A 15,921-nucleotide genomic window follows, 5' to 3' on the forward strand; every position below is an offset into this window, starting at 1 on the left:
GTCTCTACTGACAATTTGTCTTTAAGCACAAGTTGAAATATTAATCAAAAAAGAACAAATATATATACACTGTACATAATATACAGATCCTTCTCAAAAAATTAGCATATTGTGATAAAGTTCATTATTTTCCATAATGTAATGATAAAAATTAAACTTTCATATATTTTAGATTCATTGCACACCAACTGAAATATTTCTGGTCTTTTATTGTTTTAATACTGATGATTTTGGCATACAGCTCATGAAAACCCAAAATTCCTATCTCAAAAAATTAGCATATCATGAAAAGGTTCTCTAAACAAGCTATTAACCTAATCATCTGAATCAACTAATTAACTCTAAACACCTGCAAAAGATTCCTGAGGCTTTTAAAAACTCCCAGCCTGTTTCATCAAAACCGCAATCATGGGTAAGACTGCCGACCTGACTGCTGTCCAGAAGGCCATCATTTACACCCTCAAGCAAGAGGGTAAGACACATAAAGAAATTTCTGCACAAATAGGCTGTTCCCAGAGTGCTGTATCAAGGCACCTCAGTGGGAAGTCTGTGGGAAGGAAAAAGTGTTGCAAAAAACGCTGCACAACGAGAAGAGGTGACCGGACCCTGAGGAAGATTGTGGAGAAGGACCGATTCCAGACCTTGGGGGACCTGCGGAAGCAGTGGACTGAGTCTGGAGTAGAAACATCCAGAGCCACTGTGCACAGGCGTGTGCAGGAAATGGGCTACAGGTGCCGCATTCCCCAGGTCAAGCCACTTTTTAACCAGAAACAGCGGCAGAAGCGCCTGACCTGGGCTACAGAGAAGCAGCACTGGACTGTTGCTCAGTGGTCCAAAGTACTTTTTTCGGATGAAAGCAAATTTTGCATGTCATTCTGAAATCAAGGTGCCAGAGTCTGGAGGAAGACTGGGGAGAAGGAAGTGCCAAAATGCCTGAAGTCCAGTGTCAAGTACCCACAGTCAGTGATGGTCTGGGGTGCCATGTCAGCTGCTGGTGTTGGTCCACTGTTTTATGAAGGGCAGGGTCAATGCAGCTAGCTATCAGGAGATTTTGGAGCACTTCATGCTTCCATCTGATTTCATTTTTCAGCACGACCTGGCACCTGCTCACAGTGCCAAAACCACTGGTAAGTGGTTTACTGACCATGGTATTACTGTGTTCAATTGGCCTGCCAACTCTCCTGACCTGAGCCCCATAGAGAATCTGTGGGATATTGTGAAGAGAAAGTCATCTCTCCACAATTCACAGCATCCTGGGCCTCCATAACACCTCAGCAGTGCCACAGGCTGATTGCCTCCATGCCACGCCGCATTGAAGCAGTCATTTCTGCAAAAGGATTCCCGACCAAGTATTGATAGCATAACTGAACATAATTATTTGAAGGTTGACTTTTTTTGTATTAAAAACACTTATTTTATTGGTGGGATGAAATAAGCAAATTTTTTGAGATAGGAATTTTGGGTTTTCATGAGCTGTATGCCAAAATCATCAGTATTAAAACAATAAAAGACCTGAAATATTTCAGTTGGTGTGCAATGAATCTAAAATATATGAAAGTTTAATTTTTATCATTACATTATGGAAAATAATGAACTTTTATCACAATATGCTAATTTTTTGAGAAGGACCTGTATATTATTTTTGAGTAATATTTTAACTTGTGCTTAAAGACAAATTGTGTGTGTGTATATAGTCAGCAAAAATACTGGGGCTGTGGGATTTAAACAATGCTCCATTGGTACTAAGGGCCCCAAAGTGTGCCAAGAAAATATCCACCACACCATTACACCACATTTGATACAACCATGAGAAATTGACTCATTAGACCAGGTAACATTGTTCCAATCTTCTTTTTGCCAAGTTTGATGAATTGTAGCCTCAGTTCCGTTCTTAGATGACAGGAATAGCACCTGGTGTGTCTTCTGCTGCTGTAGCCCATCTTCAAGTTTCGACGTGTTGTGTGTTCACCTTGGTTGTAACGAGTGGCTATTTTAGTTACTGTTGCCTTCCTATCAGATCAAACCAGTCCGGCCATTCTCCTCTTGACACCAACAAGGCATTTTCACCCACAGAACTGCCGCTCACTGGATCTTTTCTATTTTTCTGACAATTTCAGACAAACACCATGGAAATTCTTGTACATGAAAACCCCAGTATATCAGCAGTTTCTGAAATACTCAGATCAGCCCGTCAGACACCAACAACCATGCCTCATTTAAAGTCACTTAAATCACCTTTCTTCCACGTTCTGATGCTCAGTTTGAACTTCAGCAAAAGGTCTCAACCATGTCTACAAACCTAAATGCATTGAGTTGCTGCCATGCAATTTGCGCTAATATACATGTATATACACACACACATAGAAAATACACACATAGAAAATACAATAATGTAAATGACTAATAAAATCTCTCTAAATGTGGATTCTAATCACCTAGAACCAACTTTTGCTTATTCTATTAGCCAATATGCACATTTCTTGCTATATATTATGCTACAAAGAAGTATTGTTAGTAGTTGACAATTTAGTTAATTTGTTGCCATAATTTTTGCACAGTAAATAGCTGATAAAATAATTTTGGCATGGGAAACGCTAATATGGAAATAAAAATAAACCAGCCCTACTTTAAGCATGTTTCCCAACACTGTCTGATAGATTTCTTGAAATCTTAAAGATCCCCTTTTCAAAAGGCACTAATTTCATGGAATGACCCATAAGATTAGCAGCAAAGACCTAGCACCAGACCAGCAGCCACAGGACAGAAATGAGGGGCAGAGCTTATAGTTAATCATGAAAACGACTAAATTAATAAAAGAACAATACGTGTATGACCTCGCAATCAGAGATTTGTGAAAGCATTAACTGAATAAGCTCCTCTCCCCTCACTTCCACCCTGACTGCTGGTTTGAAACTGCTGGGGCTGCGGTTGTAAGCTGGATGCATCTCTAGCCCTCTAACCTTCATTTGAACAAATTCTGTTAAGCACACCCCCTCCTGGCACAAAGGCTCATTACAGAATGAAAGCACCAAAGTTGCATTTCTCCAAATGGGAACCCAACCAAAAATACCACACATTGGAAAAAAAATTTAAAAACACACTCCTTCACCCAGATTCCACTTCCCTCAAACATACTCTACTAAGCAACTTGATAATCTTTTATTATTTGCAATGTTTCATCTCTCCAACGTTTCCAGTTTGATGTGAAAGCATTTAAATTCCTTAAATAATAAAGAGAGCAAAAAAATATTTACACATTTTTTTCAATAAAACTAATCAATGGATCATTGTAAGCACCTCTTACCATCTGGAAGAAAACAAATCTTAAATACAGGGAAACAGCCATTGTTTTTGGAAAAAATAAATGGCATTACATCGGATTTTTTAACTTTTAATTTCTGGAAGAAAAAAGAAAAAAGAAAAAGAAAAAAAACATTTCCATATGTATGTACAGAACGCTCCTGAAATGTATTTCCACTTTGCAAGTAGAAAAGGCTTTAGGACCATTACTGTCATTTCATCAAGTTGATTTTTCTATATGCTTCAAGTTTTAATGATTTCTCTTAAAATTCCACTGCAGGCTTGCTTAAGTAGGGCTTCCATGAAAGACCCCATCAGTTCTTCAAGAGAGGTAAGACGCAAAAGTGTAGGGTAGGAAGCAGGACATGGATGGCTTAATAGGAAGCATGTTGGACCCCCCTCCTCATCCAGCAGCACTAAGGTCAAAAAGGTCAAAGTCCATCCAAGACCATCATCCTGAAGTTCAACAGGTCCACCCCTTACTAAAGGATACAGGAAGCAAAAAAGGGCGAAATACAAACGCTACGCAAATTTCATCCGTCACTTAGAGAATTCAAATACTAAGCTCATATACCTTTGTCTTTGCAGATTTAAAAACATGACTCCTCTCGCACACACGAAAGAAAAACTTCTGTAAGAGCTCCGTGTTTGATCTGAAATTACAAACCTAAAGGACATGATCGCCATCAAGCCCTCTATACAATATATGACATCCTGTCTGGTCCGTCATATACCACGTTGCATATAAATCTATATTAACATGTAAGAGCAGCGTTGGTTTGTACTTTTTCCCCAAGATTTCTCATAAAAAATAAATGACGATGAATTAACACGTTTAAGCAGTCCTGCAGATTATTATTATTTTTTTAATTTTATGGTTTTTGGTGGACATCAGCCACAAGAGATATAGAGAGCAAAAGAAATGACTGAGAAATGATTGTAGTTTGTATCGGTCGAGAGCCACCCTGCACGGACAAGATTGGCTTCATGACGACCAAGTTCAAATTTGTTGTCAGATATCCTCCTCAGTCCCTGGCAGCGGTTTCTCTCCAGTGCTACCTGGGCTAGCAAAAGTTCAGGATTAGCTGTTGTCAGATTCGGACTCAGCCTCCCGTAACCAAGTAAAGAAGGCAGTGACTGATTTCAGGGCCACACCCTTTCCCAGCTGCTCCGCCGGGTCTTTGCTGGACTCCCATTTGTAGAAGGCATCCTCTTTGATCACGTCCTCATCATACAGCGCGTCGAAAAACATGCGCAGTAAATCTGGGTAAAACAGAGACAAAGCTAGTCAACTACACTTAACAACAGGAATTTCAAAAGCCAGCAGCAGCAATAATAAGAAAAAAAACCTTCAATTAGTTAAGTCATACACTAACATTTTAAAAGTCAGAAATGTAAAGAAATTAACATTCAGCAAGAATGCATTAAATCAGTGGTCTCAATCTCTTTTCTAGACATGCACATAAACCGCATTGCAATCGTTTCCCGAAATGTAATTTGTGTGAAAATATTACGACGTCTGTTAACGGGATGTTAACCCAGGCAAGAGATATGGGACACGATTAAGACGGACACAGACACACAGCAAAAAAACAAAAAAAAAACAGACACAGCAAGATCACAGTTTGTGATACTCGATATATATATATAGGGATATCTATCTATCTATCTATCTATCTATCTATCTATCTATCTATCTATCTATCTATCTATCTATCTATCGAATTCGGGTGGGGATTTATATGAATGTATCTCTGAAGGAAACTTCAGAATAGTTTCGATGGCATTTTCTTTTCCTATTGCATAAAGTGGTTTATAAGCACAGCTGCTTTTTACAGCAGTGCCCAAAGAAACGCTTTATCCCCATTAAGTGCAACTTTCTGTCTGAGAGTGGATAAAACAAAAACAGACTGACTGAATGAAAATGCAATGTAACAATTTCACAAAGCTAAAGTCAGACCATTCTGTATTTGCTCCAAGTCTTGAAATTATGCAATTTAAATCAAAATAACTGCTTATGCTACATTTGTGTGTAGCATCTTTGGTTGGATGGTGATTAAACAAAACTTCAGCCATTTGAAATTGGAGGCAACCACTGCATTTTAAAGGCCAGTTTGGAATGTTAAAGAATGCAAATTAACAACAAATTTGCTATATATATATATATATATATATATATATATATATATATATATATAAAATGAGGTATCAGCTGGTATCAGAATTGACAATGACAAATATATATGAAGATCTTGCCGCTTCATCAAGAAAAGTTTGGTGACCACTGCATTAAAGTAATCAAAAGTAAAAGTACATACAGTTGACAGTTCAAAAGAACAGCTTTCATTTAAAATATAACTCAATTTAAATGTCTTCACAAAAAATATTAAGCAATTGTCTTCAACATATATAAGAAATGTTTCTTTAGCACAAATTCAGCATATTAGAATGATTTATGAAGAATCATGTGACCCTTATGTTGAAAATTCAGTTTTGCAATCACAGAAATGCATTACATTTGAATTTAAATTGTAATTTCACAATATTACTGGTTTTATTGTATTCTTGATCATATAAAAGCAGCCTTAGTGAGAATGGTGCTTTTAAAAACATTAAATCTTACTGACCCCAAACTTTTGAAAAGCAGTGTATATCCAAAAAAGGAGTAAACAAATTACTTTCAATTTTATTTACAATAGATTAACAATCCAACACAATAAAACCAAACCAATCACAATACAACCAAATCAATCAAATCATTAAAGCTGAAGAAATCATTAAACCCCCCAGGTAGTAAAAGAAAAAAAGCAGCAAAAGTCACTCACTGGCCGGCTGCTCCATCTGCACCATGAGAGCCTGGAGAGCGTAGAGTGCCTGCAGCTCCTTGGCTTCATCAGAGAGGTACTTGTGCAGCAGTTTGGCCCTTAGGGTAATCTGCACCCCATCCACCTTGTAAGGGTTCTCACCTACAACAGTACATTTATGCACACAATTAACATCAAGTACAGGCCAGTGAAATTTCAGATCTGAAGTCAAACTAAAGTGATGGAAGTGGATTGCATTTGATGGATTCACTCACATATGATGGCAGACTGACACACAGACGTCATCAGGGCCCGCAAAAACTGATTGGAGCTCATCTTCTGCTCATCCAGGTTGGCCTTTAAAGGAGAGAAACACCAGTGTGTACACGTCCAATGCGGATAATCTAATCCCCATAATGCAGATCGCTGCAATACCTTAATGTTTGATTAAAGGGCCTTGAACCACAGTCAAAGCACACAAGCTCACCTCAACCCAGTCATAGATCCTCTGGTTGTTTGCTTTTTCCTGTAACAACCTGTCCAAATGTTTACTCAGCTCCTCAGCAGTCAGTTCTTTCTTACTGGGCTTCTCAGACTCCTCACCACCCAGAGTAAACTCCATTTTCTGCAAATATGACATTTTAATAACCATCAGGCTCATGAAGACGGTGGCGGTGCATAAGCAAGCATTTAAGCTACGTAAAAATAAAAAAAACACTGCAAAAAAAATTAAACCAAGATCAGAAAAAAATCATTTCTAGCAAGCACGTGCAGTGAAGATGTTTAACCACAACAACAGCTACCACCATTATTCATTTTTTTACTTTTAGTAAGTTTAGCTTTCAGTACCTGCTCTGTGACAAACTTATTGACATCCTCATCTTCAAGTAGAAAGTCTTTCCAGCTGAGTCCCGCCTCAAACCACATCGCTCCAGCCTTTTTGTGACTCTGAGAATATTTCAGAGAAGGAAAATAAATAAATTCTGGAACTGCTATGTATGCAAGTATCGTATTCGTAAAGCATTTGCAACAGCATGATACTCACCAGTCCTTTGCAGAGAAGGTTAAGTATGTCAACAAGCAAGATTGCTGCTTTGCCAATAGGCAGAAGAGGTTTGGACACTTCCCTGTTGACGGTATGATTTAAAAAGGTCAGATGGTGTGTACATGTTTTGATGGTTTATAGTCTTTGCATGCATGCATCTTATTCAGTGCCTTACCTGAAGAGCTGACCCATGGGGATGCCACCCTCTTGCAACATGGGTGTGATGATCTCAGCCAAGTAGAGCCAAATGTGAGGAATGTCAATCGCCATATCATCTGCAATCTCCAGAATGTCCTGAAGTCTACAGTGGGTAAAATTAGACATTCAAATCATGAGTGCAGAGTCGCATAGTCATTTTTATATTTGTTTTATTTCAGGGTCCCACTTTATATTAAGTGGCAATAGGTGCTGGGTACTTACATTGAATTTAATTATTTGATACAATGGACTTATTGTGTACATACATGTTTTCACAGTGTACTTTTATTTTGAAAATACCTGCATGTAATTACAGCAGTAATTAATGTATGTAACTACATATGTAATTACACTGTTGGCCCTTTTCTTACACCTTATCCCAACCTTAAACCTACCCATACCACCACACCAGCCCCTAACCTTGCCAGTATCACACCTCAATAGCAGCACAAGTGTTTTACAATACAACATCAACACAATAAGTACCTTGCACTTATTTTTTGATGCAAGTAAATCGTACTTAAAGCCACTTAATATAAAGTGGGACCAAACAATATAACAGCTAATGCTTCAAAGTCGATTTATTGAGTTTATTTAAACTAAAGCAAACATGCTACATTAGAGCAAAGAAAAAACATTTTCGCGGTCATCATCATTGAACCCTATTATTGTTCAGAATAATTAATTGGGTATGAACTTACCCCTTGTAGTACTGCTCAGGAAGTAATATTTTAGCACTAACAAGCTTCTGAAACAGCAGGCCAACATGCTCTCTAGCAATGGTGCTCCGCTCCAGTGTGGACTCCACACCATTCCGTACAAACACGAAGAGCAGAGAGGCGCTGTTCAGCTCCTGCACACACTGCACTGCCTCCTACAGAGACAAGTAATGAGAATAACGTCAGGGCAAGGCCAGGGTAAATTTACAGGTTTAATTTACAGGTTTAAATAAAAAGAAAAAGTTTGATAAGGATGACGCATTTCAGATTTTAATGCAAATATGCAATGGCTCCTCAGTTCCTCAATGCCATCAGTGTAGATCAGTGGCCCAGAAACGTGGCACAAAATGAGGGTGAACAGCAGAGCACACTTTCACTTTAGGATAAAGTGCATCTGGATTTACATACCTTCAGGTCATTGATGTGGAGATACTCTTCAATGATGGCTTTGGACTTCTTGTCCAGCTCTTCCTCACTCAGGGCAGGTTTGGCTGGGGCAGGAGGTGGTGGAGCAGGAGCCGACATTGGCTTAACTAGGAAACCCAATCAGGTAAAGAGGCCAATAATTTAAGAATGATCAACTCAAACATTTGTATTGCTGGTGCAGCTCAGGACAGTTCTTCACAGGCTGGTTGACTCTCACCTGTGTCTTTGCTTCTATCGCGCTCCCGACTGCCTCGGTCGCGGTTCTCCGTCATGCTGGAGACGCGGCGTACAGAATCCGCTGGTCCACGGCTGTCGCCACCTCTGCGGTCTTCATTTTCACGGCTGAAGCTGCGTTTGGTGATGGGCTGACGGGGTCTGTCTAGGCCTCGGTCTTCCCGCCTACTATCAAATCGGTCAAAGCGATCTCTGTCTCGGTCATTGCGTTCTCGGTCACGGTCGCTGCGATCTCTGTCGCTACGGTCTCTACTAGAACTGTTTCTACACATGAGATGGGCATTAAAATTTTTTTTTTTTATTACCATGCAACACTGGTTAGCACTCATTTGTCACAAAACAAAAAGCTCTTCAAAACTGTACCTTTGAGGCACTCTACGATCAGAGTCAAGTGAGGATGATGAAGCTTGTCCAGACTGCTGCAATGCAGAGAAGCGGTTGAGTGTGCTAGTGGCAGGTCTCCCCTGGTCTGCATCATATAAAAAGGACAGCATTAGACAAAGGATTAGAGTTGCATTTACAATGAAACGGACAACTAAGTTATGATATTTTCTGAAGAAAATGAGTGATGCTTGCCCATGCGAAAGTTACTCTTCTGGGGTTAACAACTAGCTCAAGCAAAAAGATACCGTCAGGTCTCCAAGACATTCTGGTTTCTAGATAAAACTCGTGCCCCTTTATCACAGTGTAAAGCAGTGCTTGTAAAGCAAAGCTTCTCAAACTTCCAAAAGAGCCTTAAAATGGCTTCAAATGGTTTGCAATATGCCAAAACAAACATTTAAATAAGCCAACACAACCTTTAAAAAAGGGGGTAAAAAATATTTCTTACTTTAATGTCACAAGATTTTAGTTATCACTCATGTTCATTGCCTTAGTATGCAGCACCAATCAAAACCAACAACCCATCTATGATATGAATAAAGAGCTGGTATTCTCTTCTGTGTGAGAATCAAGTTAAATAAGGTGTAGTACGATATATGGGAAAATGCCAACTTTAGCCTGATAGCACTAAAAGCGTACGTCCCACCCTCCATTTAAATCGCCGTTCAATGCCACGCCTCCTGAAAGCATGAACGCGCACAGCCAAGAAGACCAGAGACAACGTTATTGCACTACATCATGTGTCATTCACCAGTGACAAAACTTTACAGTACAGTGAGTAACAGCACTACAATACCAAACGTAAACAAATTCTTAAAAAACGGAATTACATCCAAGTTTTCGGTTTATTTAGCTAGCAAAACTTGTCAGTGTGTAATATTTCTTGCATGCCAGGGTTTCCACGATGAGTCTCTGCTTGTTGCTGCTTGCCTGCCATTCTCGCTCTGTCTGCACATCGTATGTGAAAGAGTGATGACTTATGTTGCAAACACACATTGACCGACAGGGGACACATGCTATAGGACTGTTCGGACCGAACGCAACGTTTGAACGAACATTCTATGGTCCACCGCCTTCCACAGACAACATACATTTATAAAAATACATTTAGACCGCTTATCAGAGTGATTGCAATCAGGATATGAGGAGACTTTCAACCAGCATAAAAAATAAAAAAATAATAATAATAATAATTCACCTACGGGACCTTTAAATAAGACTGGGAAAAATTCACCTTGATCTCCACTGGCCTTGGGTCCTGTGCCTCCAGTGCCTCCACTGCTCCCTTTGCCCCAGCTACCCCATGAGCCCTTTCCTCCTGGGGCCAGCAGCTGGTTACTGAAATCACCAGGCTGAAGACAGAAAAGACAGGACAAATGACACAAACAAATGAAAATATTATACCATGAAGAAACATCACTTTCAACAGCTGAATAAGTATGATGTTATCAAAATTCACCTTAGTAATTTTACTGAGGCGGCTGGTGTCAATCGGTCTGTTCTTAGTGGAAATAGGCACGATGTTCCAGCCCTCATCCTGGGTCTGGCTACCGCGGCCCCCAGAGGAGTGCTGCCCACCACGGCTCCCTCGACCCTGACTGGAGTCTTTCTTGGAAAGCAGCTGTTGTTGGACTTTGATTTGCTCTCTGTGTTCTTCCAACTCAGCCTCTTTGTGGATCTGATCAATGGTCTTTGGACCAAGATCTCCTCTCCTGGGCACCCAGTTGTTCTGTGACAGAGACCATATGCACAGTTAAAGGAGTGAGGAAATAAAATTGCAAGAAAAACTAAAAACACGTTTTTTAATGCAAATAAAGTTGTTGCCACATGAAACGAAAATTATTTGCCAAACCAAGTATGATTTTACCTTTCGGAGGTCTAATACATCCTGTAGCATGAAGCGGATTCTAGAAGAGGTCTTCTTTTCTTTAATGATCTTTTCCATCTGGTGAAAGTACTGATCCATACGAGGCTGCAGACAAAAGACCACTTGTTTACTTTTAGTCATTAAATAATGTTGAAGACTGTCAAAACTTAAACGCTACACAACAGTACAGTACTAAACAGTAAGTGCATTCTTAATTTATATTGCATATATAGACTATCTAGCAAATTCCATCTTGCCAGCTGTTCCTATATGCAATAAACCATTTGTCTGTGATGCATTACGCAATCCAGAAGAGATCACTCTCACGGAGCTACAACGCGCACAACACTGCTTAATTAGTGATAACTTCGATAACTTAAAAGTTTAGTCTGGTTACACTCTAGGGCGGAGATATTAAAGGAACACTTCACCGTTTTTTGAAATAGGGCTTATTCACTGTCTCCCCTACATTACGATAGGTGGGCAAAAGCATTTTTGTCTCAGTGCACGCATTGTCTTAGTTCGGCAGCGCCAACGCTTGCTTTGCTTAGCATAATGAATGGAATCCTATGTTGTCAGGTAGCATGTCGGGATGTGTTTGAGAATTAAAAAAAAGCTAATTAGTGTTGTCAAAAGATGCGCTGACCGAAAGGTTCAGAGTTGCGTCCTCTACAGAAAAACACTCCGAGACATGGCGACCGGCGGCTCTGCTAATGCGGTGGCTCTGAATCCAATTGATGTGGTATCAGGTGCGGATGTATCGGGGTAGTTTTGAGAGTACATGAGCACAGTATCGGACCGACACCCGAGTAACTTACTGGGCTCAATATCAGTGCATCCCTATTTATGTCATTAATATCAGTCTGTCAGAAAGGCAGATCTAGGCTTATTCTTGCCTGGAGAACTATTATCAGGTTTAAAAAGCCCTGTTAAAATTAAATATGAATGCAGTTTTGGATTAAATAAAAGTACAGTCAAAAGTACTGACATGGAACATGTAAAACAATAAGTAAAATAACTGTCTGTAGAAGTGTTATTCAGAGAAACGAGTATGTGAACTCGACATGTTTCCTAAATATCTGCAGACATATGTTTTTTTTATTCTTTAGAGTAAAAAAAGTTACATACAGCACCAGTCTAATTGCGGGGTGTGAATCAAACAACCAAAGGCAGACAAGATTACTCAGTTCTTGACTTATCTTCAGCTTTAATAAGCATTAATATATCAATTTATGCACTGAAAATTGCTAATTTTTATTTGTTCTTTTTTAATTAGTGCGTTTACTCGTCTTTAATAATGCTTGAAATGCATATTAGTTAGGCTAGTTGTTTTTCCTATATTTTTCAACCACAGGCAAACATTCCTTGCGCAAGTGTTCTTTAACCTGTTAATTTTTGTTCATGATATTCAGCTACAATTAAATATTTAGCAATAAGACTAAATGGGAATGATATCTAAGCTGTTTTTTTTTTTTTTACCTTATTGGAATCAAAATTAGGAATCCGTAAGAATCAGATTTGATAAGCAGAATTGAAATCGTTAAAATTAGAACTATATCCAACCCTATATTTTACACTTCAGATTATAAAGCAATGTTATGTTCTTAATTTGTTTTGTTTTTATAAATAAATACAACAAAAATAACTGATAAGAATACCGTTAAAGTATAGGATCGATAAGCAGTATCAGTTAGAGTACTAATACCATTAAAACCTTATTGTGAAGTTCATAACTCAAACTCCCCAAAGTTCTGATGAATATTTGATTCTGATTGTACTTTTGCAAAATGCTGCAATTTGACCAAACTGTGCTGTACCTTGGCCTTCTCAAAGTCTAGGTCTTTGCCAATGGTGGACAGCAGCCGGCAAAGGCACTCTAAGCTCTCCTCATCATGGTTCTTCAAGAGCTTGACAATGCAGTCGTGCATGATGGGCTCTGTCAGCATTTTCAGTTTGAACAGCTCTCCGATGAACTTGATATTTCCGAGCGACCTTCTACGTGCCTTGTCCTTGGCATCCACCAGCTCCTCATTCAGGCGCTGACGCTCCTCTTCCTATGGAAAAACAACAACAAATTGTTTTAATTTGAACAGATCTATTTGATACACCTTTAGTTAAATTTGGCGAGACGTCACCTCAGTGGAGGCATCCAGCTCTTTCTGTTTCTGCTCAAAGATCTCGTCATCATCCTTGTCCTTTTCAAACTCTTTTTGACAGCGATTGAGCAGTAGTTTACGGAAATTCACAGTGACTCCCGGTTTGTCCGAAGTGGGCACTTTAAGCTGGAAAAAAGATAATTCAAAATACACTTAAATATTTCAATAATTTCATTTTCGTGCTCAGAAATAACTTTCTAAAACATTTCAGGAACTTCTTAAGAGTGCAATTATGTCATCAGTTACTCAAATATGGCTTAAATGTGCTTGCTTGATGCACAAGTGTCACATTTTATCATCACTATTGTTTACCAAATTTTATGTGCTCTGTGTGCGGTTTCGGTAGAATGGACTTTCATTAAAAACATTGTCATTTGTGTGTTTCGAAGATGAACAAAAGGTCTTATGGTTTGGAACTAGGGTGGTAACTAACTAGGGTTGTAACTAACATTTATTTTGATGATAGATTAACGATTAGTCAATTAATCTATTGATGCTTTTTTATGATTAATTAAAAAACACTTTTTAAAAGTCAGTCGATTAATCCTATTGTTAACCTACCAAACTTAATAAACGGGAATTCTGTCATTTATCTTTCGTTTTATTCAAACATTTTCTCAAAATACTTGCTTTACAAATAAAAAAAAATCCTAACATGACAAAAAAAATGCCAAGAATTAAAAGGAATCTGTCAGTAATAAAAATGATCATGATGGTTGATGGGTTTAACGAGAATGCAGTAGAGTCTTGAAAATGTTCAGGTGTCAATTCGGTAATAAAATACTGGTAAAAACAAAACGCTGCATGTCTGGTGCGTTTTAACAAGAACTGGAGTAGTCTATGTCAGCAAAGAAAATTAATTTTCTTTTTTGAAATGAACATTTTTTTTGTTGGATATTGGATGTGAAAAGGAAATTGTTCTTCCATTACACTGCACTTAAAATGTGTGTGAATTTCTCACACCAGGAGTAATTTATATGGTTCTATTATATATTACTGTTCAACAAATTTTCTATGCAAAATGTAAAATGTTCTACTAAAGGAGAGAAAATAAATATTTGTGTGTGCTGTAAAGTGGTTAGAAAAAAATGAAATCGGAAAAAATCGGTATCAGCAAGCCAACTCAATGAAAAATCGGAATCGGCCTAGAGATTTGTAATAGGTGCATTTCTAACATCTGCCAATTCAGAAATTATAAATCTATGAAACTTGTTAAATTACTGACAAACAGTAAAGAGCTCCTCAGTTCCTCAATACCATCAAAGAATTTCAGTGGCCCAGACACATGGCACAAAACATGTCATGAATGGAGCCAACACACCAAAGCAAACATTACTCACCCCCATAAGGCAGCGGCACATGTTGGCATAAGCTACAGAGAAGTTGGGTTCGGAGATGGCTTTCTCGAAGATGAGGTCAATGACACCCTTGAGCCTCTCTTCTGTGTCTATGCTGAGCTCCGTAACCTGCTTCATCAGTTGCTGGAACATCTGTGGCGTGAGCTTGTTAAGGACGCTGCGCACGCGGCGGAACAACTCCTTTGTTTTTGCGGCCTCTGTGTCATCTTCCTCCTCCTCCTCTGCTCCACGGCTTCGGACTTGCTTCTTCACCGAAGGCGTCCAAGCGTTCTCAGCCTGGTTGAGTTCAACATTGTCTTTAAGAGACACGCTGGTGATGATCTTGGGGTTGCGATTGATTTGGTCTTTGCCTCGACCCGGCTGAGGGCGCCGCGCAGACTGAGAAGAGTGCTTAAATATTTTTTTTAAAAAAACAAACAAACAATCTGAACATGCAGCCATATTACTTATAACTGACTTCTGAATCATAAGAATAAAGAAAGTCAACTGACCGGTCCACGCCCTCCTCCTCCAGATGACGGCCTACCCAAGTTAGCATATGAAGGTGTGAAATCAGGCCCACAGTTCATCAGACTCCTGGGATCCAATGGCCGTAACGGGGTTTTATTTGCCTGTTGTGGAAACAGCAAAGAGTAAGAGGGTGTTATAATTGTCAGCAAGACATAGCTCAGGTTAAATCTGTTAGGTCCAGAAGGATGATTCACCTTGTCCAAGACAACATCACTGATGTGTGGCAAACCCTCTGGCTTGTGCATGCTTGCACTAATGAACTGGAAGCCAAGCAGAAACTCTCGATCATATTGTTTCTTCTCTTCTGGGTTGATGGGCTTCCATTGCTCTGTAAGAGGGACAATGAAAATAATTAAAAGCAGCAGGACAGCCCCAGAAACATTTAAAGATATATATATATATATATATATATTAGTACAAAACCTAAAATATTTTTACGTCCACTGGTGTATATATATATAGTTTTTAAAAGAAGCCATTTTCGGCTTCAGTTTCGGTTTTCGGCCAAGTGCATCCTAAATTTTCGGTTTCGGCCCAGAATTTTCATTTCGGTGCATCACTAGTTATTACTATGGTAATTACATGTAACAAGAACACTGTAAAATAAAGTGTTACCGGATGTTCTTAATTAAGACTCAATCTGATTTGTAAAATAAAGTGTTACCGAATGTTCTTAAGTAAGACTCAATCTGACTTCTAACCTTCTTTATATTGATACTTCTGTTCCACAGGTTTAGATGCCCCAGGTTCAATATTTTCTGTGTCAAGCTTGTCCTCCTTTTCCTCCCATGTTTCTTCCGACTCTTCAGCTGGTGGGGAAGGGGTTGGCGCAGGGGAGGGTTCTTTCTGAGCAACCTCTGGCTCAGGAGTAGGTTTTTCCTCCTCTGGCTGAAATCGGTAATGAGGATTCATAAATGCACATG

General features: G+C 39.0%; 1 protein-coding gene and 2 non-coding genes across 12 annotated transcripts in view; all 3 read right to left on the reverse strand.

Annotated features, from left to right (window-relative positions):
• Positions 1-3,143: 3,143 nt before the first annotated feature.
• eif4g1a (eukaryotic translation initiation factor 4 gamma, 1a) overlaps positions 3,144-15,921 on the reverse strand; it is a 48,709-nt gene continuing 35,931 nt past the window's right edge. For 5 of the 10 annotated variants that reach the window (XM_077223719.1, XM_077223632.1, XM_077223543.1 and 2 more), the window contains 20 exons: positions 15,700-15,886; positions 15,193-15,326; positions 14,980-15,099; positions 14,471-14,878; positions 13,110-13,256; positions 12,792-13,028; positions 10,975-11,079; positions 10,567-10,836; positions 10,342-10,459; positions 9,090-9,195; positions 8,710-8,894; positions 8,475-8,599; positions 8,049-8,221; positions 7,325-7,450; positions 7,150-7,231; positions 6,954-7,052; positions 6,592-6,729; positions 6,380-6,461; positions 6,126-6,266; positions 3,144-4,563 (listed from right to left, as the gene is read on the reverse strand). In XM_077223719.1, coding sequence (XP_077079834.1) covers positions 4,382-4,563; positions 6,126-6,266; positions 6,380-6,461; positions 6,592-6,729; positions 6,954-7,052; positions 7,150-7,231; positions 7,325-7,450; positions 8,049-8,221; positions 8,475-8,599; positions 8,710-8,894; positions 9,090-9,195; positions 10,342-10,459; positions 10,567-10,836; positions 10,975-11,079; positions 12,792-13,028; positions 13,110-13,256; positions 14,471-14,878; positions 14,980-15,099; positions 15,193-15,326; positions 15,700-15,886 — 3,165 coding nt within the window. In that variant the 3' untranslated portion in view covers positions 3,144-4,381. Of the gene's footprint in view, positions 4,564-6,125; positions 6,267-6,379; positions 6,462-6,591; positions 6,730-6,953; positions 7,053-7,149; positions 7,232-7,324; positions 7,451-8,048; positions 8,222-8,474; positions 8,600-8,709; positions 8,991-9,089; positions 9,196-10,341; positions 10,460-10,566; positions 10,837-10,974; positions 11,080-12,791; positions 13,029-13,109; positions 13,257-14,470; positions 14,879-14,979; positions 15,100-15,192; positions 15,327-15,699; positions 15,887-15,921 lie in introns of all 10 variants that reach the window. The other 5 variants (XM_077223287.1, XM_077223205.1, XM_077223110.1 and 2 more) reach the window with 1 other exon arrangement.
• On the reverse strand, positions 8,357-8,432 carry LOC143742227 (small nucleolar RNA SNORD66). The gene has a single exon (XR_013205384.1). It is a non-coding gene; the product is annotated as a small nucleolar RNA SNORD66 (small nucleolar RNA).
• Positions 14,369-14,442, reverse strand: LOC143742220 (small nucleolar RNA SNORD66). Its single transcript, XR_013205383.1, has one exon. It is a non-coding gene; the product is annotated as a small nucleolar RNA SNORD66 (small nucleolar RNA).

This window comes from Siphateles boraxobius, unplaced genomic scaffold (genome assembly GCF_051911475.1).
Source record: "Siphateles boraxobius isolate OS27281-9 unplaced genomic scaffold, OSU_SipBor_1 1, whole genome shotgun sequence".
Classification (NCBI taxonomy): domain Eukaryota; kingdom Metazoa; phylum Chordata; class Actinopteri; order Cypriniformes; family Leuciscidae; genus Siphateles; species Siphateles boraxobius.